Source organism: Equus caballus, chromosome 17 (genome assembly GCF_041296265.1).
Source record: "Equus caballus isolate H_3958 breed thoroughbred chromosome 17, TB-T2T, whole genome shotgun sequence".
Classification (NCBI taxonomy): Eukaryota; Metazoa; Chordata; class Mammalia; order Perissodactyla; family Equidae; genus Equus; species Equus caballus.
This window is the reverse complement of record NC_091700.1, coordinates 99596826-99622591: the sequence shown is the minus strand read 5'-3', so window position 1 is coordinate 99622591 and position 25766 is coordinate 99596826. Positions and strand designations below refer to the sequence as shown.

The window sequence follows — 25766 nt, the reverse complement described above, 5'->3', positions numbered from 1 at the left end:
ATACAGATTTGGCTAACAGAGTTTATTTTATGAAATCAGGCTTGGCTATATTCAAGAAGGAATCCAAAGAGCAGTATTTGATCTCAGAAACCTTGTTTGGTCCACTTCCTCAGCACTGAATTAGCAAACTAACTCTTAATCCCGAGACAGCTAATGCTTTCTGCTGGCCAATTTCTCACCAAAGTGCTATGTTTCCTGTACTTCAAACTAAAGATCTCATTGCAGGAGATTATGTCTATAGAATATGATTTTAGAAAGATCTTATGATCTTATACTTAACAAGAATTTTTGTTTGTTTGCTTAAATAAATTCATTTTGTTTTAAAAGCCAAACCAAAGAGTTTTTGTGTTATAGAGTTTTGTATTTTTGATGTATTGGTTGAAGATACATCGGGAAGTGGTGTATCTGTGCCCTGTATTTGCTCTATCATATACGTGTTCCACTTACATGGGGATTGTCCACATAGTCCCAATATCACCCATAATTCCATTCTGTCTTTTTTATATATGTCATTTACTAGCGAGGAGGAGGAGACAGTTATATTTAAGTGTGGCTGTATATGTGTATTTTTGAGAATACAAAATCTTTTCCTTATCAATTCTTCATCTGATTCTGAACCTTATGAAATAGTCTACCACAAAATGTGTTTTTGAGTGTTTGTTTCGTTTGTAGGTCCCTGAACGGATTCTCTTTTTACGTTCAAAGGATGTGTATCTTTTTTTTTTTTTTTTTTTGCCGCAATAGTTCCATTAGACTGGATTTGGGGGCACTTTTGTTCTAGCCACAGCCACTTCCTCTGTGATAGAAAAGAGATTAATGAATTAATACCTTTATAAAACCCATTTTCTATTTCTCAACATTTCTGAATAGGGCCCATGAATCACTTAATAATTTTGTGAAACAGTTTTTCCATGGCAACTCTTTGGAAATCTCCAACCACTAGATCAGAGTCCATGTTTGTGGAATAAGTGGAATAATTACCTTAACTATCTTTTACATAACAGCTCTCAGATCCTATCACTCTCTGGAGAATGACATCTTGGGGGGGCACGGTCTCCCTTGTCACCTTAGTCTCATCTGGTGGTGGACCTTGTTATTGCTGTCTTTGGTGGCAGTTGTGGTTGTCATTGTAGTTCCACTTCTCTAAGAACATGAAGAAGTGCTCTTTGCAGAAATACTTCCCTTTCAAGATTCGGATTTATTTGCAGTTCTCACTTCTCTGTCTGCTCAGCTGTGTGGAGGCTTCCTTCATTTCTGCGGGAGTCACGTTCCTTTTCCCTCCCCTCTGTCAAGTAGAGAAAGTCTTTCCAAACTGAAAAGGAAAGTGGGGGGTGGGGGGTCATAGGTGACTCGAAACCGTAGTAGCAAATTACGAACAATCACAACGGGCATTGGGACATTTTATCTTTTGAAGCAAAAGTCTCACTGACCAGGAACTTTTCAACAAGCCTTCACAGACATCTGAAACTGTGAATCCAGGGGTAGGGATGAAAAAAAGCAGGAAATCAGTCGATCCGAAACCTTTTCTAGGCCTACATGTCCATCCTGCCAAAGTACATCATAGTTAAGTATCTCCTAAAAAGTTCGGGAAAAATGGATTTCATCTACTATATTTTGACTTTGCAGAATTCCACTCTTACCTCTTAAGTCTCCTTAGACGTGCCCATGGGACTGTGCTCAGAGCTCAGTATTCTGTGAAATAGTGTCACTCGATGTTGGAACAAGACATATTTGAGGAACTAGAGCTAGCTTTATTTCCTATAAGGAGCCGATGTGGGGAGACACTGCAAAAAGAGAACTTTGTGAGGCAAAACAACATGCCAAAGACCTAAAAAAAGAGAAAACTCCAATATGACAAGCAATGTAAAACCTTCAAATGGATTATGAGCCAACGAAGGAAAACCGCCTGAGATACTCTCGAGACTTCTAACACGGAAGCGCTGTTGCTGATTGGAAGCCATTTGGTATAACGGCAAGAGCACAGGACACTTCTCACGAAATTTGGCGATTTCCTTAACTCTGTTAATACGAGAATTAGGTAAGAAAAAGGGGGAGGAGACAGCGGTAACCTATGAACAACAGCAAATTTTCTGGAGAAGGTAAATAAGAAGGAAGCATGAGCAGACTTAAGAATGACAAAACCCGGAGCCTGAAGCGAGGGATGTGGTAAGAAATAAGCTAAATCTTACTACAGAACCTCCCAAAGGCTCAAACCTAGAAATTCCAGGTTCCTCTAAAGGCTGGTGAAGGGCTAAAAACAGATTGTTTTAAGTCCATGTGGAAAGCTGTTGGGCCCAGAAGCCCGCTCCCCATGGAGCACAGCAGCTTCTACCCCCCTCACCCCCCATGATACAGATTCATTCGCAGAAAACCCGAACCCAAGAGGCACCAGACTGTGGGACAGCGGGTACAGCAGAGAGCAGAGGAGAAGAGCTGTCCTGAAAAGAGAACGATTAGGTGAAAGTTTACATACTAAACTGCGAGTCCCCCGCCCTTTCCCCTGCTCCCTTCCAAGAAGACTTGTCGGCAACTGAAAAATTCTACTCTAGAGAAACAAAAGGATTCCAGAGGGGGGAAGGTACGGATAACTGACATTTGGATGTTCTAGCAATGAAACATTCAAGTTTCAGGCTATAATAAAGCCTGCCAGATAGCTTACAGCCCACTCCCAAAGCTGCCAACCAGCTGGTTGATGCCTCATTTTTGAATATTAACAGATAAAAAAGATGACCAGACACTTGTGGAAAACCTCCAGCAAGGAAGACTGCGTCCAAAACTGACAGGCAAAGGGAATTCTGAGAGAACAGAAGCAATTCAGGGTAAGCAGAAGGTAGTTTTTTGTTTTAAATTTAGAATGAAAATCCATGAAACAAAATCAGCATGGCATTTAAAACAAAACAAATGAGCAAAATCAATACATATATGAATATATATATAATGTATGTATGAAAACTCAGAGAACAAAATAAATCCTGGGCTATAAAAATATGATTGCTGAAAAAACAATCAAGAGAATAAGTAAAAGATAAATATGAGAGGGGCTGGCCCTGTGGCCGAGTGGTTGGGTTCGCGCGCTCCGCTGCAGGCGGCCCAGTGTTTTGTTGGTTCGAATCCTGGGCACGGACATGGCACTGCTCATCGAACCACGCTGAGGCGGCGTCCCGCATGCCACAACTAGAAGGACCCACAACGAAGAATATACAACTATGTACTGGAGGGCTTTGGGGAGAAAAAGGAAAAAAATAAAATCTTTAAAAAAATTTAAAAAAAATAAAAAAAAAAGATAAATATGAGAAACTCTCCAAGAAGTCAGAACAAAAAGAGAAGTTGGGGAGAGAATAGGAGAGAAAAATTATGAAAATCAGAGGCTGATGTAGAAGACGTGGCCTCTAACTCATGGGAATTCCAGCAACAGAGAACAGAGTAAAATAGAGAGAAGGACACTTCAAAGAAATGATTCATGAAATTTAGCAAAATTGAAGGATATGACTTTCAAGATTGAAAAAGTACATCAAATTCCTAGTATAATAAATGAAAAAAGTCACATAACGCACATCTTCATACAATTTCAAAATTCATAAATAAAGAGAGGGAATAAAAAACCAAAAATATCTTACACAGAAAGATTTAAAAACAAGCAAACAAAATAAAAACAGGTCAAATATAAAGGATTGGGAATCCAGCAGATTGGACTAACTACAGCTAACACCATACATCATAGCAGAAAGTGGAAAGATTTTCCTCTAAGGTCAAGAATGAGACAAGAACGTTGCTCTCATTACCTGTCTTCATCATTGTACTGGAGGCTCTAGCCAGTGCAATAAGGGAGGAAAAAAAGGACATCTAGATTAGAAAGGAAGAAATAAAAATGTCTTTATTTGCTGATGGTAGAGTTGTCTTTGTCAAAAATCTTACAGAAGCTGCAATAAAAAAAAAAAAAAAAACAAAGAAAGAAAGAAAGAAAACAAAAAGCTACCAGAACTTATAAGGACTTTATCAAGATTACAAGAACTCAATACTACAGAAAAAAAAAAAAAACTGAAAATGAGGAAAATGTTTGAACAGAGATTTCTCCAAAGAAGATATATAGATGGATAGCTAATAAGCACATGAAACAATGCCAACATTATTCGTCATTGGGAGAAGCAAATGAAAACTGCAATGGGATACTACACACCAGCAGTGTGGCTAAAATTAAAAAGCAAGTGTTGGTGTGATGTGGAGTAACTGGAATTCTCATACACTGCTGGCAGGAATTAAGAGAGCACACACACTTTGAAAACCAGTTTTGCAATTTCTTAAAATTTTAAACATATACTTAGCATACGACACAGCCATTCCACTTCTAGGTATTTGCCCAGGAGAAATGAATGCATATGTCCTACAAAAACTTGTACAGATATTCATGACAACCCAAAACTAGAAACAAAAGTCCATCAAGAGGTGTATAAATAAATTGTAGCACATCCATACAGCTGAATGGTACTCGGCAATAAAAGGAATGACCTGTTGATACATGCCGTAATATGCATGAACCTCAAAATAATCATGCTGAGGGAAAGAGGCCAGATAAAAAGAGCACACACTGTACAGTTCCATTTATACAAAATTCTAGAAAATGCAAACAAATCAATAGTGACAAAAGGCAGATCAGTGGTTACCTGTGTGCAGAAGAGGCAGGAGGAAGGGTTTGCAATGAAGATAAGGAGACTTTTGGGAGTGACGGAAATATTCACTATCTTGATTGTGGTGATGGTTTCATGGGCATATACGTTTGTCAAAAGAATCAAATTATACACTATATATGTATAGATTATTGCATATCAAGTATTCCTCAGTAAACTGGAAAAAAAGTAAGGTGGACTACTGGAAAGCAGCATAGGTAGTCAGAAGGCAAAATCTCAAAGGAAGATTACTTTTTACCTAGAATCCTGCGCCTAGGTAAACACCATGCTGGTGTCGCAGAGCCCACTAGACGATATAACTTTCCAAAGCAAGGGAGTCAGCCAGGCAACAGGGACCACACGGGACCCAGGAAATGGGAGGTTCACATGGACGAAAGGGAAAGTGAAGAGTGACAGTGACAACTATGTGGCAAATCTCCAGAGCAGCCCGTCCAGTCTGGAGCAGGTGGACAGAGGGTTCTGGAAGGAATGGCTCCAGGACTGGACTCATAAATTCCTCATGGTTTTAATCTTGCAGAAAATACTATCAAAGGTGTTCACAATACTGAGGTAGAGCATGGAAAGGAGATGTGATAGGAACAGTGAAAACCAAGAAAATGGACAACTCTCACAAAGTGAGACCGATAACAAAGGAAAGAAAGTTTCCTAAGACGGGAAATAGAATCATAGTTTACCACTGGGCTCAGCCACCAACAGTCCTTACATGTTCAGACCAAGGTGGACGCTGGGTACTGATTTAACAAAACCAGTGAGATCCCTACTTTGGGAAAAAGGGGGCTGGAGAAGAACGTACAGGAACGTGAAAGCTGTATCGTCTCTAATGAATAAGGTCCAAATGTCTAAAATTAATAAATCGAGAATAAGCAACACAAACATAGAATTCAGCAAGTGGAGATAAATGGTGGGAAAAAGAGACAAAGGACTTAAGACAAGTTGCTGATGGGGAACGGGACTGAGAGATGAGGATGGGTGAGACAGGGTGACTATTTTCCTTATAAGTCTTGTAATACTGCTCGCCTTAAACAAATACTCAGCGAAGGTATGGAGACAGTAAACAGAGCAGTGGTTTCCAGGGGTTACACGATGTTACGTATTCATCCAAACCCACAGAATGTCCAACACAAGAGTGAGCCCCAACACGCACTATGGACTCTGGGGGATGATGGCGTGCCAGTGTGGGTTCATCGAATGTGACAAGTGTCCCACTCTGGTGGGGATGTTGCTAGTGGGAAGGCTGTGCATGTGTGGGGACAGGGGGTATGTGGGAAATCTCTGTACTTTCCACTCAATAGTGCTGTGAACCTAAAACCATTCTAAAAGTAAAGCCAATTTTTAAATATTCGTATGTATTACATTAATTATAAATATTAGAATCCAGAGTTTAATCCAGATTTTAATCCAGAGTTTTAATCCAGAGTTTTCTGCTCATTAATGATACATCCTTTGTCCTTTGGTCGATTACTTAACCTCAGTTTCTTCGTCTATAAAAAGGAGGAAATAATTAGACTTAAAATTTGGAGGTATTGTGAGGAGTGAATGAGATTATATATGTGAACTATAACAGTGATTAATCTCTTTATACGTTGCATTCTTCCCAAAGAGATTTGTGGTCTGCAAAGATGCATTTAACATAGCAGGATAAATTGAATTAAAAATAAATAAGAAACATAAGGCCGAGTCTGGCAGCCAGGAGTTGTGCAGTTTCCTTTCTCCTGTGATTGAAGCAACACGTATGGGGTAATTTCAGCGTGGGTGTGTCCACGGTGTGCTGCCTTAATGTGGCCACAGTAGGTCCCCTCTTCTGTGCTGCAGCTTCCATTGTGCTGTGACGAAGATGGTTCATTTGAGGGAGACGCCAAGCCAGTTTGAGGGTCCTGACTGGTTGTATCAAGAGGTCTTGTTTATAATAGATTTAGGGGCTAATTGCACATAGAATATTTGAAAGCCCAAAAAAGACTAAACTATTTAATCTTCTAGTAGAACCAGGACCCTCAGAATGTGCAAGAAAATTTATTAGCGTCAAAGTCAAATCAGTGCAAGTTACAGCTTGAACGATATTCCCCAAGATCATGTTTAAGTCCTGACCTCCTTGTGCGACCTTATTTGGGAAGAAAGTCTTTGCAGATGACCAAGTTAAGATGAGGGCATTAGGGTGGGCTCTCATCCAGCACGCCTGGTGTCCATATGGTCACAAGGACACACAGGGAGAGCGCCATGTGAAGATGAAGGCAGAGATGGGGTGATGCTTCTACAAGACAAGGAGCCCCAAGGATCACCAGCAAACCACAGAAGCTGGGGAGAGCGTGGAGCAAATCCTCCCTCACAGCCTCAGAAGGAACCAGCCCTGCCACACCTTGATCTTGGACTTCTTCCCTCCAGACTGCGAGGCAATAAATTTCTGTTTGAAGCCCCCCCCCCCCCATCTGTGTCTGTGGCACTTTGTTGTGGCAGCCCCAGGAAGCTGTACAGTAGGGCACTGTTTAGTATAGACAGGCGGGTTCACAGCTTCCTTTCCCCACAGAGTCTTACACAAGCATAAGTGGAGGATGTGTGCGGTTCGCCACATTTGTTCCCCGTCCTCAGTCCAGGCCCTCCTCTTTGCAGCAACACATCATATGCAGCTCCTCTCTGATGCACGGTGGCCTCCGGGCCAAACTCTTCTTGCATTTCTAATATTTCAGTCTTTCTAATGTGACCCGTCTCTGACTCCCTCTGCTATGGATCCACCTCTAGCTTCTGGGTAACCCCTTACTCCTGATCATTTCAAAATGTTCCATGTATTTCTTGGCCTGAATTATGTTCTCTACTTTCTCCTATGTTCTAGTCATTGTGATGAGTACATCCAGCTGAACTATTGCAATCACATCTCGTTCAAACACAAGTATGTTTATATCAGAGTCGTGGATTCAATGGGCAAGAGACTGTCTGTAAGTATTTTTACAGTGAGCATTTTACAGGGGACCCTCTCGTATAGTCCCCTGGGCTGGTCAAGCAGGCAATGCAGCCTGATGCCTTTCACTGTTTGCTGAAACGAGGGTCCAACAACTGCCAGTCACCAGCCGCCTCCACGTTCCTGCTTCCGCTCTCCTCACGCTGCCGTCCTGGACTGTCCTGGGTCTTCCTCAACTTACTCAACAAAACAAAAAAGGACGAAGTAAACTAAATTTTAAAATAATAAAAGCTTTTGAAGAAAGTTTAACATGCATAACTGAGAGCTATCTCCTTCAAAGGGAGCATTTTTCTGCTATTTGTATATATTTTATCAGCCTATAAGATAAAATAATTATTTGAAAAAACAAAAATGTTCATCAAACATCTTGGTTTCGGGCTAACAGCGATGACTCACCCTGACTCCTCTGTCTTTCCACCCGCCACCGTCACACACTGAGCGACTGGCCCCTTCTGTCATTATCACACGCTATTAATACCACGGCTGCTATTATAATTGGTACCTACATGCTCCTTGTACACTGCCCACAACATCCAGAACTATGGACATTTTGTCACATGGTTTACATAGAGAGAAGAAAATCCTGTGCTCAGGAAGAAGGAAAGAATGTGCTGGAACAGAACTGTTTACACGAGAGCTAATGAGATGAAGTGGCGAAGGGAAATCCTGGGTGACTCTGAAAGCAGTCTTGCTCAGGCTCAACCAGTAGACTGAGTATCTTTTTAGAAAGCTGGTAGAAATCCTGGTGCTTGGGGCATTTACAACCAAAATGGACAAAAAGCTAACGAGCATAATTTAGCAATTCCTTGGCATATGAGTTTACACGTTAAAATTTTACCATCTCTAATGCTGAGTTGCATAGATTTAAATTCAGTTATGTTAATTTGAGTCAGATATTAAGGTAAAACCTTTTTTTGCATTAAAAAAATAAATAAATCATTTATTTTAGTCTTTCAAACTGAGAATACTACTAGAAATGTATTCTCAGTTTTAAAAAAGTGTGAAATTTGGATAACAAGCTAAATTATCCACTTACTAAGAAAAATTATACAAAATTCCTAAAATAATTAAACCAATACTTTATTATCCAAAATAAATATATCACCTGTAGTAACTATTTGCAGAAAAATAAGATTGCATTTAAAGTCACAGCTCACATTAAATGATGTCATTGTAGTGACAAAATATAAGTAAAAGTACATAGTTTTAAATCAATCTATAAGCTACAAATTTAATGTCAATTGGAATTGTATACATTTTTACCATAACATGAGTGTCCCAGTAATTTTTTTACAGTGCCCCAGGCCAAAAGAAATATCTAGCAGTTCCATTTGTTAAGTAAAGTCCAATAACTTAGCAGTCATTTTTTAAAATTACATAAGTTGAATGAAGAAAATAATGCTTTCACTTCCCTCCCTGACCCACCGCAATTGCTAATTAACAGCTTGTGAGTGCCGCACCGCACTGCACAGCTTCTCCAACTTTGGGGCCAGGGTGGGTCCAACACCTCATTCCCTGCTCCACACGGCCTTTCCCACAGGAACTGATTTGACACAGCAACTGCTGAAAACCCAGTTGCATGAAGATATGATGTCATCAAGAGAGATTTAGCCACAAGCGAACGTTGAGACTATGAACTACCTTGAGGTATAGCTCACATGGCATCTGACCAAATGTCCAGCGTTGCTGTGTTTTCCTCAAAATTTAAAAATATCCTGAGCTGCCCTCTCAGATCTATGGGGTCCCTGGTGTGCCCCAGCTCACAGTTTGGGAAACCATAGGAGTAGGGGACAAAGTTGGGCCAGGTCATTTGGTACTGCCATATCACCCAGTGTAGGTGTCCACCTGCTTTCCTCTGCACAGTACTGACATCCATCACTCAAATGGTAAGGAATGAATTTCCAGTTTTGTACACACAAGTTGCACAGTCAAATTCATGCTGCAGTCTGGAATATTACAGAGAAGAATAATAAGGTAGGCATCTGGGGGCAGATCTGGCTGAGACGAGCTATCGACCTATCTCCACCTCAAGGTCACTGCCTTAAGATGTGTGTCCCATAACCTCCCGCCTAGGTTTCTGGTTAGTTCTACGATTAAGCCGCAGGAGATAAATTCCCACTCTGCGCCTCATCACAGGGCCCCCACGCTTCCAGTGTTCAGTCTGAGAGAGCGGCTGCCTTTCCCTGCCTTGCCTCTTTTCCAGGTGCCTGAACCAGCCCTGCACACCCGGTGTGTCTTTATCCTTATGGTTCTGAGGACAACCTTACCTTAATGTAAAATAAAACAGCCCAGGATGATACAATATGATGCGATACAATATAACACAACACAACACATTGACGGTAACACTTCACTTGATGAACAAACAAACATTCTTGCACCCTGCTACCTGCCAAAATTGTGTAGCAAGTCTTGGAAATTCAGAGCTGAAAACAAGCTGCCTGGCCTCCACAGTCTCTCAGTCTGTATTTACGTCATATAATTGTGCGTATCTTTCACACTTACAGATCCCCTGGTGTCCAAGAGCCACGCCACAGGAGGACCAGACCCGTGTCCTGCCCTCAGGACTGGATTTCCTTTGTGTATCTCCTTAATAACCACAGGACGACAGCCACAAGGCAGTACGGCTCCCAGCATTCTGATGTGCCAGGCGTCGTGCTCAGTCCCAAGGCACCCTCTCTCGTCAGCACTCCTACGTGATGCCCTGAGGCCAGCTTGACCCTGCACCTGGGAGCATGCACGGGAGGAGCATGCACGGGACGGGGCGGGGTGGGGGGGTGCCTCCTGGGGTGCAGCAGGCTCACTCTACTCTGTGCTGGTTCCTTGATGGGAAGCTCCTTACCAGCCCCTAAAGTCCCTGCTTCCTCCCTGCTCTACTGATTCAATTCAATACATACTTGTCCCTCCACGAGGTGCCTGGGACTGTGCTGATGCGTGAAATCAAAATTAGAAAAAAAAAAAAAAAGCCAGACACAGTCCCTGGTCACCAGGAGCCTGGTGAAATTGGGCATGTTGGCTTACATGTGTCTCCGCCCAGGGGCATGTCTGCTCTCTCAGGAAACATTCTGGCCAGGGGAAGCCTTCACCTGCACGCGGCTGTGGGCTGCACGGGGGAGCAGGACAGGCAGCCTGTTTTTTGGTTAAGTTTTTTTAAAAACCCAAAGTGAAGACTTCCTCTTAAAATCTTATTGCAAATGTTCTATTTCCCTCAAACCTAATTTATTATAATGGTAACTGTTTCAAATTCAGTTTAAACAAGCTGTTGAAATTTATATTGAACTTGTAGCTTATAGATTGATTTAAAATTGTGTATTTTTAATGCAAATATGTGATTAAATTTGAGCTGTGACTTTCAATATAATTTTAGTTTTCTGCAAATAGTTACTACAGGTGATGTATTCATTTTGGATAATAAAGTATTGGTTTAATTATTTTAAGAATTGTATATAGTTTCCATTAGTAAGCACATAATTTAGTTTGTTATCCAAATTTCATAGTCAGTATTTTAAAATTGAGAATACATTTCTAGTAGTATTCTCAGTTTGAAAGATTAAATGATTTATTTATTTTTTAAATGAGAAAAAAGGTTTTACATTAATATTTTACTCAAATTAACGTAATCAAATTTAAATCCATGCAACTCAGAGAGAATTAGAGATGGTAAAATTCTAAGATGTACACTCATATGCCAAGGAATTGCTAAAATATGCTCGTTAGCTTTTTGTCCATTTTGGTTGTAAATGCTCCCAGCTCTAGAATTTCTGCCAGTTTTCTAAAAAGATGCTCAGTCTAATGTTTGACCCTGAGCAAGACTGCTTTCAGAGTCACCCAGGATTTCCCTTCTCCACTTCATCTCATTAACTCTCATATAAACACCTCTGTTCCAGCACATTCCTCCTCTCTTTCTGAGTACAGGATTTTCTTCTCTCTGTGTACATAATGTGGTGACACAATGTCTCTAGTTTTGGATGTTGTGGGCAGCGTACAAGGAACATGCATGTCCCAATAATAATAGCAGCAGTGGTAGTAATAACATGTAAGAATGATCAAAATGAGGAGTTTAAGAGACTCTTTCCTCCTCCCATTCATGGGGTCTGATTATCTGGATTGACATTCTTATCCATTAAAATTACGAGAGATTTAGTCAACAAACACAATGTCATTTTCTTCAAAAAGCCATAGTCAAAAAGCATAGGTTATCAAATTTCCTGAATCACAGTTTCCCTGTGTCCTGAAATCAGCTAAAAGCCATTTTGAAATTCCTAAATTATCAACATAGTTTTGATTCTTTCTATAGAACATTTTCTCTCATTATATCCTATTTAAAACTTATTTTCTCACGTACTATTCAAACAGGTACTGATTTCTTCCACGACCACACCTTAATCCAGATCTGCATCTATAAATATAATGAATGCTGTCGCTATTATGATTGATAGTAATCGGAACATCCGTAGCGTGGAACTGCATGCTTTCTAGATAAAATTCTGCAGATATGTAATAGTTTATTCTGTTTATAAGGGTATCCCCCCGATTGCACAACCTCTTTCTCTCAAAGACATGTAAAGTACTTAATGTATCGAGGGTTTGTTAGAACAATATATTCCCATTTTACAGATGACAGGATCGAAAAACTCAATAGCTAAATAACATAGTATTATTATGATTATAATTATGATGTCTCCAACCAAGCCAATTTATTCCATCTCATGTGCACTATTAAATGCCCTTCTACTTTTCAAATATTTTTAAAATAACTCGAACTAATTGACATGAGTGTTTGGGCCCATATTGCATTCACTAGGGCTGGACAGACCTAGCCTATGTAAATACGAATTAACTTGGTAAAATTAGAAATTGATAAGGCACAACACTCCACTTTGCTCAGTCCTTTGAATGGTCCATTCTTGAAAGCCAAGACGTGTGTATGGTGTACACACCTGTGTTTTGCCTTGACTGCCCTTCAGGAGAGGCAAACTGTTTACAGGTAGCCAGAACGACAAAATGGAGAATACAATCAGTACATCACCCACTCCTTTCTATTTACAAGATTCTAATAATTCAGCTTAAATTTTTTTCTTCTCCTACTTATTTAATTTTTTCCAAAAATCATCTAAATTGAACAATTAAGTGAGAGCACTTTATAAATAATAAATTGCTACTCAGATATAAATGATCTAGACACAGTCTCAGCAGCTATTTACCCCAAAAATATTTGGGCTCATCCCCTAACACAAGTTTCCCAAGTGTTGTGCATCTTCCGGAGTGTGCCTAAGAAAGTACAGATTCGTGAGTCCTGCTGGAACCCCAGAGGCAGCCCTCCTGGGGCCTGGGTCTGCCAGTCTGGATTTGAAACAGGCTCTCCTGGCGTCCTATGCACCTGAAGGTGAGACACCGGCCTAGTGAATCCCTAAGTGTAAATCTCTGATGACCCAAAGCCAATCTGGAGCAGCCATTCACTGGCAAACAAGGCACTTCCTCATATACTCTGCTCAAACTTCTATTACAGTCTTCATCGATGCACACAGAAACAGTGTGCACGCCTCACCGCAAGACCCGCCGTTGGGAGGGGCAGAGCAGAAGTAGGAGTCTCAGCTTCCAGTCTGGCTTTCACTCCCTCTGAGAAGCCTCCCCTGACCCCCCCAAATTAGGCACAAATGCTCAGGCAGCACCTGGCACGTCCCTGTGTCCCACAGCCGTGGCCCTCAAAATCATACTTGCTCGTGCGACAGTCTCACCCACTGGACCGTGAGCCCCATCCAGTCAATGGTCGCATTCTCAGCAAGTGGTAACAGGCCACACGCAGAGCACGCACTCACACGATAGCCCGGACATACGAGCGACTCGTAATAAATGTTGTTAACAGATGAATGAATGTGACGATTGTTATGTAACTCTAAAGAGAAATTCCTATTAATATGGATGAATGGGAATATTGGTTTGTGTCATTACGGTTGCTCCCACCTAGGCCAAATTTGGCACTTCATGTCACCACTCTCCACGTCTCCCCTGCCCGAGCTGACACAGGCTTAGACCTCAAATGACCATTTATTCAGGGCTAGACACACATGACTATTTGCTAGAGACACATACACCTTAGATCATGAATCCAGACTATGTCCTCATGAGGTTGCTTTCATTATTTCTGTTTTGCATATGAGAAAATGGACTCAGAAATAAGGACATTTGACCAAGGACATGTAGCTGACATGTGACAACCTAGGATTCAGCTGCAATACTATCTTGCTCCAAATCTTATATTCTTTCCCATGTTCCTGTACTACAGCTCAAGAGAGATTAGAAATACTATAAATACCATATCAACTAACTTTTCATATTGATCCTTCCTTTTCTTTGAGCACAGGTATGTCATTTCTCTGTGAGGTGAGAATGCAAATGGCCAGTTTTTACAAGGGTAAACTTTACTCTTCAGTTCAGTTTCTACCACAAAGAATGGAGCTCCTGCTCCTCCATCTAATGTGGATGTTCGCCTTAAATTTACTGCTGAAGTTTGGGCTTTTCCACTGACTGAAATTTCCCCCTAGAGTTTGGATGACTTAAAGGTATGAAATTTCTAAATCCTTTCCTAGGTTAAAACATGCTCACCTAGATTTCCTCTTATTCTGTTGCTTAGAAATAAAAAGATAAGCTGGTGTCTGTTCTAAATGTCTTCAGGTCGATCTTGACACTGCCACCATATTGTTTATAGGTTTTATATCTCTATAAGTTACCTTGCCCTATAAATTCCAGTATTCATCGTGTGAAATCCTGGGTCAGTCCTTTAGACGTCAAAGGCTCTTGTTGTGTATCTTGTAAGTGCGTAGGAGGAACGGAGAGTGCTATTGCTGCCACTAGAGATCATCTCCAGTTAGCATTTCCGGGGTGCTCGGAGAGAAAACAATGTCTGGGTGATAACTCTTGTCAGTTTCCCCATTGTCAAACCCAATCTTACATTCCTCCACACTCTCACAATATTTCCCCATTGGGAACATGCCTGACATTGCAATTTCTCAAAACTGCAGCTCTGCAGTGAATGCCTAATTCCTGAAACTGCAAAATCTAACAAAAGCTGATTTTTTCCACTGATTTGACTGGCTGACTATTTCGAGGCTTTGCGTGTGATGACCTGCTGTTCTTCACAAACAACGTCTTTAATGTACCCACATGGTTGTTCTGAAGTGGCTGCGGGCAATTAAATCCTTGCGAGCTGCCTGCAGGGCATTCAGAATTACTCACAATGTCCAGAGTTTCAGCCCCAGACAAATTTTCCCCATAGGTTACATTTAGCAACTTACCAAGTGGCAGCCTGTAACTTGCTTTTGAACCGGGAGCCCATTTAGCACCGTAGTGCCCGGGCACCCAGGGGCGCCTGTGCATGTGTGTGGGTCCACTGGGAGGTATTTGTTTCGTGTTGTTTTTAAAACTGCTTTCTCCCCCTCTCTCTGTCTGGTGTTGGTGTTTTCCTATTTAAAGTCGAAAAGCTAATTTAGAAGAAAATATGACAAGCCTGTTCTTTTAAAAAATTATCAAAATGGATGAACTTTTTCTATCTTTGAATATATCACTTGTATGGGTTCCTGATCTATGTTTCCTATTTGTTAAAACTCTTGATGGTGTTATTTCAGCACAAACTCCCAACCTGAGTGCTGACGAAGACAAATGTATCTGCTTTCTTTCCTTCTGTCCCGACTCGCCTGTCACCCTTCACCCCAAACTCCAGTTCCCCTTACTTCTCAGGCGAGCCCTGTGGATTTCACTCCCTGAGGACCCCCGCAAGTTTGTGACCCAAATTAGTGCCTCTTTCCTCCCCCCGAAGGAGAATGGAGTCCAGTGACAAACACCTTAATATATTTCATCGCCCCCAATACTGCTACACACCGCCCCCCCCCCCCCGAAGGTGTGCAATAACCTAAGTAAGACGATGATTCCTGGAGAGCCTGGGCAAGTACGTGAGAGGCAGGGCGACCAAGGACCTGGTCTTTCGGTTTGGGCTTCTTAGGGAAACAGGGTTGCGTTCGTAAGACAGAGCCTCCGGAGCAGAGAGCCGCCGGAGCATTCTCCCCAGGCTCCCACCGGAGGAGCGGCCCAGGAAACGGGAGACTCGGGCATCCTGGGGAGGGCGAAGGAACTTGATGACTGACCCCGCCCTGCAGACTCCGAGCACACACCGCCGTCATTCGCGACACCAGCGCCCCCTCCGCGCTGGCCCCTCCAGTGCCGGCTCGGGCCAGGGGTGCAGGATCCCCATCTCCCGCTGCCCTCCACTCGCCCAACCCCGGGGGTGCCGGTCTCCCCATCTCCCGCTGCCCTCAGCCCGCTCTCCAGCCCGGCCCCCTCCCCTCCCCCCTCCTTCCACTTGTTGCTGCCCGGCCCCGAGACGTGCTTGTTCCGCCGGCTGATTGTAAAAGGGTTTGACTTGCAGCTGACCCCGGGTCAGGACTTTCTCTCTACTAATCCTGCTCTCTTTAAACACAAAACCACTCTGCCCTCTTCCCTCGCATCAGTCATCTTAATCCCCCGGCGGCTGACACCCCGCCCGGCCCCAGCCGAGGCTGCACCCGAGTGAGTTGGGGGCGGACGCCCGCGCCGCAGGCTCCAAGACGGCGCCCGGGGACCCCCACGCCTCTCCCGAGCGAGCCCGTGGGGACGCGGCCGAGGGAACGGCGTGGAGGGACAAGATGCTCCCGGGCACCTGCCGACCCGACCCGAGACTCAGAGGGAGCGTCTGGGGCTGCAGCGGGACGGCGTGGGGCCGGGGCGCAGGCCCTGGGGGCAGACAGGACGCGGCGAAGAGACAAAGGGAAGGCCGGAGCGCAGGCGGAGGGGAGGAAAGATGCTGGAGTGAAGGAGGGGAGGAGGAAATGAAGGAAGAGAAGTGAGTGGGTAACAGACGGAAGCGGGTACTGGAAAGGTGGAGAGGAGAAGTGAGCCGGAGGCGCAGCGCGGGCCAGGAAATCGCCCACTGCTCGAGGCTCAACTGCGAACAGAGCAGGAGAAGGGCGACATCGAGAAGCCGGCAGGCCCGGCCGCCCCCGCGCGGAGGGGACTCGGGGCCCGCACCCTGGGCGCGGGACGCCGCCCGCCGCCGCCGCCGCTGGGTTCCCGGGGGCGGGCGGAGCAGGGTCCCGGCGGGCGCGCAGCTGGAGAGGAAGGGCCGGGGGCGGGAAGGAGGAGGGAGCGGGGAGGAGATGGGGGGCGGGCGGGGGGGGGGGGGGTGGGAGGGAGGGAGGGAGGAGGGAGCGAGGAGCGAAGGGAGGGATAGGAAGAGCTCCGCGACCCCGCGGGGCCTCGCCCTCGCGCTGGGGGAGGTGGGCTGGGGCGGGGAGCAGAGGGCGAGGGTGAGGGGTCCCTGCGTTCCCTCCTCTCGGGCCCAGCCTCCGCGCGCGCCCACCCGCCGGCTCTCTCTCAGTCCCCTCGCCGCCCCGACCTGGCAGGACTCGGGGGCGGGGACCCGGGCCCACCTCCCTGGGCTGCTCACCCCGGGGGGCCCGCGCCCCTCTCACCCCTCCCCTTCACGCCCAGCCTTTCAATCCCGCCAAATAGTCGCGCTGGAAGAAGAGCGGCACCAAGGCCAAGTCTGCTTTTCACTTGAAGTTTCCAAGGAATCAAACCTATTATTATATTCTGCCGCCGACGTTTCTGGAGCCTCTGCCCCGTGGGCCAGGCTGCAGAAGCGGGGGTGGGGCGCGGGGGGTGCGGGAGCCCGGGCCGCCCCCGGGCGCGCCTTCCGGGCCCGCGGCCCAGGATGGGTTTCTCGAATTAACCCGAACTTTCCGGAGACAGAAATCTGCGTTGCCCAGTCTTTGTCCGGAAAATGAAATGCGTGAATATGCCTGTTATTCTTCTCCCACGTGCACGATTTTAATAGACCTATCAGTCACGCCACCCGACACACATCTGCGGATCCAGCGCGCTGTACCGGCTCCTGGTTTTAAAATTAATACATCTCACCTAGCTGCTAGTGGGTTTCTTTGATGGGGGGCGGGAGTGATGTCAATGTCTTAACAACAACAACAACAATGAGAAGGGCCTGTGAGTTGGGGGGAAAAAATGGAAGAAAGAAACAAGGGGAAAACCCCTCCAGCAAACCCGCCACCTCCGCTCAGGGACCGGCGCGCGCAGTGGCCGGCTCGCGGCGAACCATCGCAGGCACCGGGCGCGAAGTTATGCAAACTTTGTACAAGGCCGCCGAGTCCTGTCCGCTTCTCCACCCGGTTTTCACACAAAATTGGTATAAGCGATAGAAATACCACCGTGTGGTTTGGGAAGTGAATGAAGCCATCGTGTAATAATCATCATGTCCTATTTCATTTCGTGACTTCGACGAGGAGAACCTTGGCGAGGACCGGGGTCGCAGTGGAGCGAGACGTCCCCGGGGCCTCGCGGAATGTTTTCTCCACGAGTTCAAATTGCGGAAACGCTGCTGGGGTGACAGGACCTCCGTCCTGAGAGAGGAATCCCAGCTAATCTCCACTCCTCTCATCCCGGGCCGTTTTTAAATGGAGTCATTAAAGAATTTATATCTGCTTTTCTCCGTGTGCTTCTAATCAACAAAACAAATTCGCTGAATTTCAGGAATCCCTATTTTAAGATCTTCCTGGGTTTTTAAAAAAGTGGCTTGGGGCACCCGGCGTTGACTATCTCAGCTGTTTCTGAGGCACACACGGAAAAGCGCGGAACTGTAAGCCCACCTTCCAGGAAATGACCGCACAGCTCTGCCCGCGGCCCCCATACTGAAAACTTCCATAGTCTGGAACATTTCCAGCATGACCCACATTCCCAATGCTGGGGATGAGCTAAGACAATAGTTGAGCATGGATACAAACTACCCAGCCCCACACGTGTGTGAGCCCAGCCGCACACCTGTCTGCACTTTAGTAGGTGCAGGGGGACGCTAAGATTGGGAATTAGCAAAGAACCAGAGTCCATTTAACTCTGTATTTCAGAGCAAATGTGGCCTGGCCCGTAAGCTGAGTGGTGAGTTAACACAGCATCACAGAATTTCCCAAAGCGGCTCCCAGAGGGGCCTGTGTGTGGCCTTTATTCCCAGACTATCTCATGACGCTGTTCTGCTCAGCAATCCACATATATCCAAACACTTTTAGGAACCGCTGTTTCACAAAGGATCAGATTCCTAAAGAAAAAAAAAAAGAGAGAGAGAGAGAGAAAGAAAAGAAAAAAAAAGGAAAGAAAAAAGAGGGGGACTTTGTTATCTTGTTAGAAAGAAGCAGGCGACATTGTTCTGGAAATTTTTTCAATCACTTTAAGGAATGAGTGGTTTAAGCAAAACTATCAAAAAAATTACACATGTCAATCCTCAGGTTAGCATTTTACTTAAAGCTATTCTCGAATGCAGGCTGAGTTTGGTTCTCATTAACCCACTAGCTAGCATAGACCCATTTTTGGATGGACAGTCTTCACTCATTGCAGGACAAAAAAAAAAAGATGTTGAGAAAATGAGGGGTTGATGAAATCAACATTTTGATCTGGCCTAAAGGATTTTCTTTTCAAAAATATAATTTCAGCTTTATGTTGTGACTAATTTCAAAACGTATTTGCTACAGCATAACTTTTAAATGCAATATTTAATGCTGTCAGATTACTTGAAGACAAAGTTTTACAGAAAACTTTAAATTCCAGAAAAAAACTGCAATGTACCGATAAACACCTAGAAAAAATATAATTAAAAATTTAAAGCATCAAACAACCTCAGATCTCGTCAGGAATAATAAACACCTCATTTTGCATTCACATCGGTTAGCAACTTGCAACCCAGTCCAGACGGGGGATGGGGGGCGGGGGGGTGGTCGATTTTGCGTGTGTGTGAAAATCCAACAAAATCACTTTGCCCTTTCCCAAGGAGAAATGAGCCAGAGGGAGGGGCTGAGGATGGATGGAGGGGGCTGGGTTGCAGTAATTTTTGGTTCGAGAGATCGAGTTTCCTTGAGCCAAATTCAGATATTCCACCTGCAATCTTGTTAATTGCAGGGCCCTGCCCCCGCCGTGGTCTTTGTCATTCATCCGTGGCCTGGTCCCGCCATTGGGGTCTTCTCGCCTCCTTCCTGCTCCAGACCCAACTGCGGCGCAGACCCCGGGCCAGCTGGAGGAGCAAAGCCGGCCAGAGCCGGGCCGCAGTTAGACACGACACACCGAAGGCCCAGACTATAAAATGATCTTCCTCTAATTATTTCTCGTTCCATATTACCACTGTAAACTCTACAGAACAATCTACCAATTTTAATTTCATTTCCTTCCACTGACTGAAGCTCGGTGAAAATCGTGCCCTCTCCTCTGTGGGTCCCTCGCTGTTAGTTCAGGCTGACATTCTCTTTCTCCTTCGTCACATTTACTAATTTATTTTGAGAATATAAAACATGCACATAAAATTAATGTTTCAAATTTCTGGGGAAAAAACCGGGCTTTAAAAAAATTTATTGACTCAAAACTCGATGCATTTTTAAGGGCAGATTTTTGTTTTTTTCGTTTTTAGAAGAAAGGCTTTTTAGGAAACTATGTACATAATCTGCGTCCCCCTCCCCACGCCGCAACGCCTAAAATAAAAACTTCACAATGCGTTTACAAGAAATAATACAAAACCAAAAAATGGAAATAACCAGATACAGAAAGTTTTACAAAACGCAGAATATGACGCTGCCATGTGAAAGGAGTGGGGGAATCTCTTTGTATAAATTAACAAACCAACCCGAAAAAGCGGTAACAACTACAAAAAAACTTGTGTCTGGATCTGCCTTACTACATCGATAACAGATGAGAACAGCCCCGGCGCTGGGTCCCGGGCAGCCCGATGCCGTGAGGAAGCGATGCGGGGTGAGGGTGAGCGCGCCGGCCGGGTAGAAAAGTTGGAGTCGCCTCTCGCTTGCCGTGGTCTTTGTGTCCCCTCGGGCGAGCAGAAGGTTCTCTGCCTCGTCCGTGGATGATAAATACTGTACAAAAAGTCTCAAGAAAACACCCAAGTTCAGGCTAAAACGCACGACTGTGTCCGCGCCCAGCGGTCCCCAGGGCTCCCGGAAAGTTGGCGGGGCGTGTGTCCCCTGGTGCTCGTCGCGGGTGTCTTCCTTTTTACAAGAACGCGGAAACGTCTGTACAAAAGCAAGGCCGCGCCGGGCCGGGCCCGAGCGGGCCGCGCGCTCCTCGTCGCGCGTCGCCGGCGCGGGCCGCCGTGTCCCCCGCATCCCTAGATGTGCGTCAGGGGCACCGTGCCGTTCACGCCCGCGCCCGCGCCCTGGTAGTGCTGCGGCAGCGAGTGCAGCCGGCTCTGCGCCGCGGCCGCCGCCGCCGCCGCCGGGTCGCCGCCCTCGCCGGCCGGCAAGTACATGCTGATCATCTCGCGCAGGTCCCCGGGGCACGGCGCGCGCGAGTGCGCGGGGGCCGGCGGGCTGCCGCTCGGCTCCGACTTGACGAGCGAGCCGAGCGCGCCCAGGGCGCCCGACGACGCGGCCGCCGCCGCCGCCGCCGCCGCCACGGCCGAGTTCTGGTGCGCGCCGCCCGCAGCGGCGGCGGCGGCGGCCGCGGCGCCGTAGGGGAGGCCGCCGTAGCCCGAGGGCGAGGCGCTCATGTAGCCCTGCGAGTTGGAGATGGGGCTGTACTGCAGCGCGCCCATGTCGTAGCGGTGCATGGGCTGCGGGTTGTGCGGGTGCGCGTGCGGGTGGTGCGGGTGCGGGTGCGCCGGGTGCGCGTGCGGATGCGCGCCGCCAGCGCCCGGGTGCTGCCCGTAGGCCAGCTGCGCCTCCTGCATCATGGCCGCGGCCGCCGCCGCCGCCGCCACCGAGCCGGGGTAGGCGCCGTTGGCCCAGCCGTTGACGTGCGCGTAGCCGCCGCCCGCCGCGCCGCCCGGGCTCTCCAGGCGCTGGCCCACGGCCGCCGCGCCCACGCCCACACCCACGCCCATGGCCACGGCCGCGCCGCCGCCGCCCGCGCCGGCCGCCAGCAGCCCGCCGGCCAGCGAGTACTTGTCCTTCTTGAGCAGCGTCTTGGTTTTGCGGCGCGGGCGGTACTTGTAATCCGGGTGCTCCTTCATGTGCAGCGCGCGCAGCCGCTTGGCCTCGTCGATGAACGGCCGCTTCTCGGCCTCGGACATGACCTTCCACTCGGCGCCCAGGCGCTTGCTGATCTCGGAGTTGTGCATCTTGGGGTTCTCCTGAGCCATCTTGCGCCGCTGCCCGCGGGACCACACCATGAAGGCGTTCATGGGCCGCTTGACCCGGTCCTGGTTGGCCTTGGCGCCGCCGCCCCCGCCGCCGCCGCCGCCGCCCCCGCCACCCCCGCCGCCGCCCGTCCCGGCCGGGCCCGACAGGTTCGTGGGGGCCTGGGCGCCGCCAGGCGAATGCAGGTCGGTCTCCATCATCATGCTGTACATCGGGGCGGCTCGCGGGTTCACGGGCACGGCGCGGACAGAGCCTGGAGCATAGACGGCCGGGGGCGGAGGGGTGGAGAGGGGCTCAAACAGAGCGAGGCGTGGAAGGGAGGAGGTCCTAGCAGAGAGAAGAGTTGGGGGTGGGGTGGAGGCAACAACAACAAAAAAGAGGCAAAAACACACGCACTCAGCGCAGGTCCGGCTCACAGGTGAAAAGTTTCTCCTCGTGCACAAACCGCTTGCCAGAGAGAGCGATGCCCGAGGTCGCCGTCGTTGCCGAGCGGTGCAAACAGGTGCAGTCGTGGCCAAGTTGCAGCTCCACTTTTCGGAATGCGAGCGGTGCGCGGGGCCCGGCCCGGGGCTCGCCGCCGCCGCCTCCTCGCTGGCCGCCGCCGCGCGCTGCCTCCTTCCTCCTGCACTCGGTTCTCGGCGGCCTCCAACTCCGGGGCTGCAACTTCTAGCAGGGCGGCGCGCCGCGTGCGCTGGGCATGTGCCGGTCCCAGGTGCCCGGGGGGAGCGAGGCGCCGAGGGGGGGGCGGAGGGGGGCAGGAGGGGGGACGATTACGGTGCAGCTGGGGAGGGGGGCCGGGGGCAGCAGAGGGAGCGCAGGCGCGCGGAGAGGGCCAGACAGCGGGGACGCCGAGCCCGGGACGGGCTGCCCGCTGCCTGCCCGAGGCTGTGCGCTGAGAGCGGAGGCGCACGCGGGGCCGGCGGCGCGCGGGGCCCAGCAGCCATACGCCGGGCCCGGGCTGCCATTAAATGAGCGCGCCGCGGCCAATGGGAGCTGGCGGCGGCGGTGATTTGCATGGCGCGCTGGCGAGTGACGTGGGGAGGGAGTAGATACACTGGGCGCGGGCGGCGGAGCGGGGAGGAGGGGAGGAACGAGGGGGGAGCAGGGGCAGGAAGGAGGGGGGAAAGGAGGCCCGGGAGGGGGTCACAGCCACGCTGCTTCCTGAGCGCGCGCGGCGGCGGCGAACCCCGAGCTCACCTTCCTCGCCTCTCCCCGCCCGCGCGCTCCGAACGATTAACGATTGGGTTTAAAAGCGAAGACGAAGAAAGAATCATTAAGGGCGGGGGGTAAGGGGGGTAGGGCAGGGAATACAGCCCTGAGGCTTGTTTTAATGAGCGCAATGGAGACCCAGCTCCTCCTCAGGCCCCCGCCAGCCAACTCTGCGCCTGCTGGGAGGGGAAAAGTTGGGGACCGAGGCGGGAACGTCGCCCTCCGCTCGGCCCGAGTGCTCGAAAGGAGGGGCGCGCCCCCGGGAGCAGGGGGGACCGTCCGAGGTCCACAATTCGAAAGCTCCCCCTTGGTTTCTCTGCGATGCTCGGCAGCTCGGCCCCCCTCGCCCTGCCATGGATGGCTGCTTCACCGCCGCGTGTGTGAAGGTCTCCAGTGCCCCCTCTCGCAGGCAAGGCCTTCACAGTGCAGGCCCCAGCAGTTCCCGGAACTGGGGAGCATTTGTGTCGGGCTTGGCTCCATAGCTTCTTTTAGCATCAGCCCTGAACTTTATTTTTTCTTTTTTGGAGGGGGCGGTCTTTGAATGAGCCTGGGGTTATATTCATGTACTCCTCTCAATTTGGCTTCTTCCTCTTAAAAAGGAATTTCTAGGAAGGTCGAAAACAACAAGATCTGTCTGGAATCTAGTTACTCAACAACAGTTGAAAAGTTTGTTGAAATCGCGAAAGAATGATCTAGCCCACGCTCTTCTGGGGGAATCTTCCACAAGCTGTTTGCCTAAGAACCGCGAGAACCGCGTGAGCGGAGCGGGGCCCACCTGACACCGAATGGGAAAAGTGGGGCCTGGGGACTAAGCGACGCACGCCGTTTTCCTGCATGATGCAAACGAAGGGCCTGGCTCCTGGAATGATTAAGACACCCGCCTGTGGTTGTAATTCTTAAACCTCAAAGTGCCTTCGATTTGGGACGTACAAGAGATTTCCCAACCCAATTGAAACGCCATTGCGCTCATGCTACCGTTTCCATCCGAATGATAAAGTGGCCCAAAGACTTCTTGAAGAAAATCCGTTGAGCCCAAACATCCCTTCTGCGTCTTCGTGGAGTAAGGGGAGCGTCTCTGTGCGCACCGGAGAGGGCGGTGCTTAGGAGGTGGCTGGTGGGTAAAATGCAGCCAACCCAACGCGGCATGACTGACCATCTTGAAATAGAAATAAATATATAATGATGATGATCATCATAAGAGTAGTAATGAGGACGTTTAAATATGTTGGGCAGTAAATACAGGACGCCTCTTCTTTTTTCCCTCTTTTTTTTAAAAAAAATTCTGAGGTTGTGAATTTCCTGATCCTGTTGCTTGTCCAAGGTATAGCGATAATGCTTTCTTTCCTCTCAGTTACTATTACTGTAGCTTTTTTTTTTTTTTTATTGCAGGGTTGCCACAGTAAGCCATGCAACAGCAAATTGGTCTCTGCAGATTAAACTGCTTTCATTTCAGACCATTCAGCATTAAATAGTGAACTCATCAAATAATATATAATTATATTAGAAAGGAAACGTCATTTCATATTTATTTTTCACGGAAAATCTAGGTTATAAACTTGGTTTTCAACTACCTTCTTATTTCACCAATCGAGTTTGTTAAATCTTTTGATTTGTTTCATGCACTACTTCCAAATATCAGTTACATTGTGAATGAACAAAAAAAGAACAAGAATATTGTTTAAGAATGCTATAGACCCGTTTTTCCTTGGATAATTTAGGAGGCGATGGGTGAGCACTAAGATCAGTGTGTTATGGAAAGTCAGCAAGCCTGAAATAAAGGAAATGGTTTACAAATTATAAACTATATTATCCACTTAGCAATTGAAAGAGTCCTTTCCTCTGCTTTTCAATTTAGATTTTAAACTAAATAGCCTAAGACCCCCTGAAAATGCTTTGTATGAATCAGGCTTGGCACATTATTTTCCATATCAATGGAGCAATTTATTTCATAAACACCCTGCACTCCAGTGTGCATTGCAGGAATGCTTTATGCTTTTGGGAACTTGGATGGCTGACTTTGAAATGGTCTAGTTTCTTTCTACCATAGTCCTGAAAATTGTTTCCAACTACGACGTTACCCTTGTTTTCCGGAGCATCTAAATGGGAGGTAAATGATTTAGCCTTGTGTGGGATCATGCTCATGCTTAGTGTTCAGGGTGCTCTCCATGAGCCCTTTTTGAGTGAGGGGATGTTCCCTGGGCCCAAGCGGGTGCACACACTATGGGTGCCCACGTGCATAAGTATTAAACCAGAGCTGCAGGTGTAACTTGTTGCCAAGCGATAGATGATTGGCAGCAGCAGCCTGTGCCAATTAGGCAGTGGCAGGGCGCTGCGTGCCAGACCTCTCGGTGCCTTCCATCCTGGCATGAAGACTGAGGAGCGTCACAGTCACTCCTGCTGGCATTGGCTTCTGGGAACCTCAGTTTCTTGCTCCTTCTGACCCCTCTCCCCAGGGACTCTTTAAAAAGAGAGAAAACAGTCCAAAAACAGTTTGAGAAACGCCTCCTCTCCCCAATTCTATGTTTCTCTCTCCTGCCCCCCACCAGATTGTCAGGGACCTCCTTCAAGCTGAGGACTTTCTTAAAGGCCAAGCACTGGAGGATTTGAAGACAGACTACGCTATTTCCAAGTAACGTCAGAGCCCAGACCCCAGCGAAGCGTTAATTCACTGTTGATTGACCAAATTTTCTCTCTTGGCAACTCAGAAACTTCTTTGTTGTAAATGCCAAAGAGAAGATCAACTTAGAAATGTGGATA

At 47.5% G+C, this 25766-nt stretch overlaps 1 protein-coding gene and 1 long non-coding RNA gene across 5 annotated transcripts in view; both read right to left on the bottom strand.

Moving 5' to 3' along the window:
* The window catches only part of LOC111768652 (uncharacterized), a 636254-nt gene that overhangs the window by 20649 nt on the left and 589839 nt on the right, over positions 1-25766 (bottom strand). The window lies entirely within an intron of this gene.
* Positions 19202-22831, bottom strand: SOX1 (SRY-box transcription factor 1). Its single transcript, XM_023621856.2, has one exon. It carries the CDS (start codon positions 22010-22012, stop codon positions 20831-20833), a length of 1182 nt encoding a protein of 393 aa, XP_023477624.2. The 5' UTR covers positions 22013-22831; the 3' UTR covers positions 19202-20830.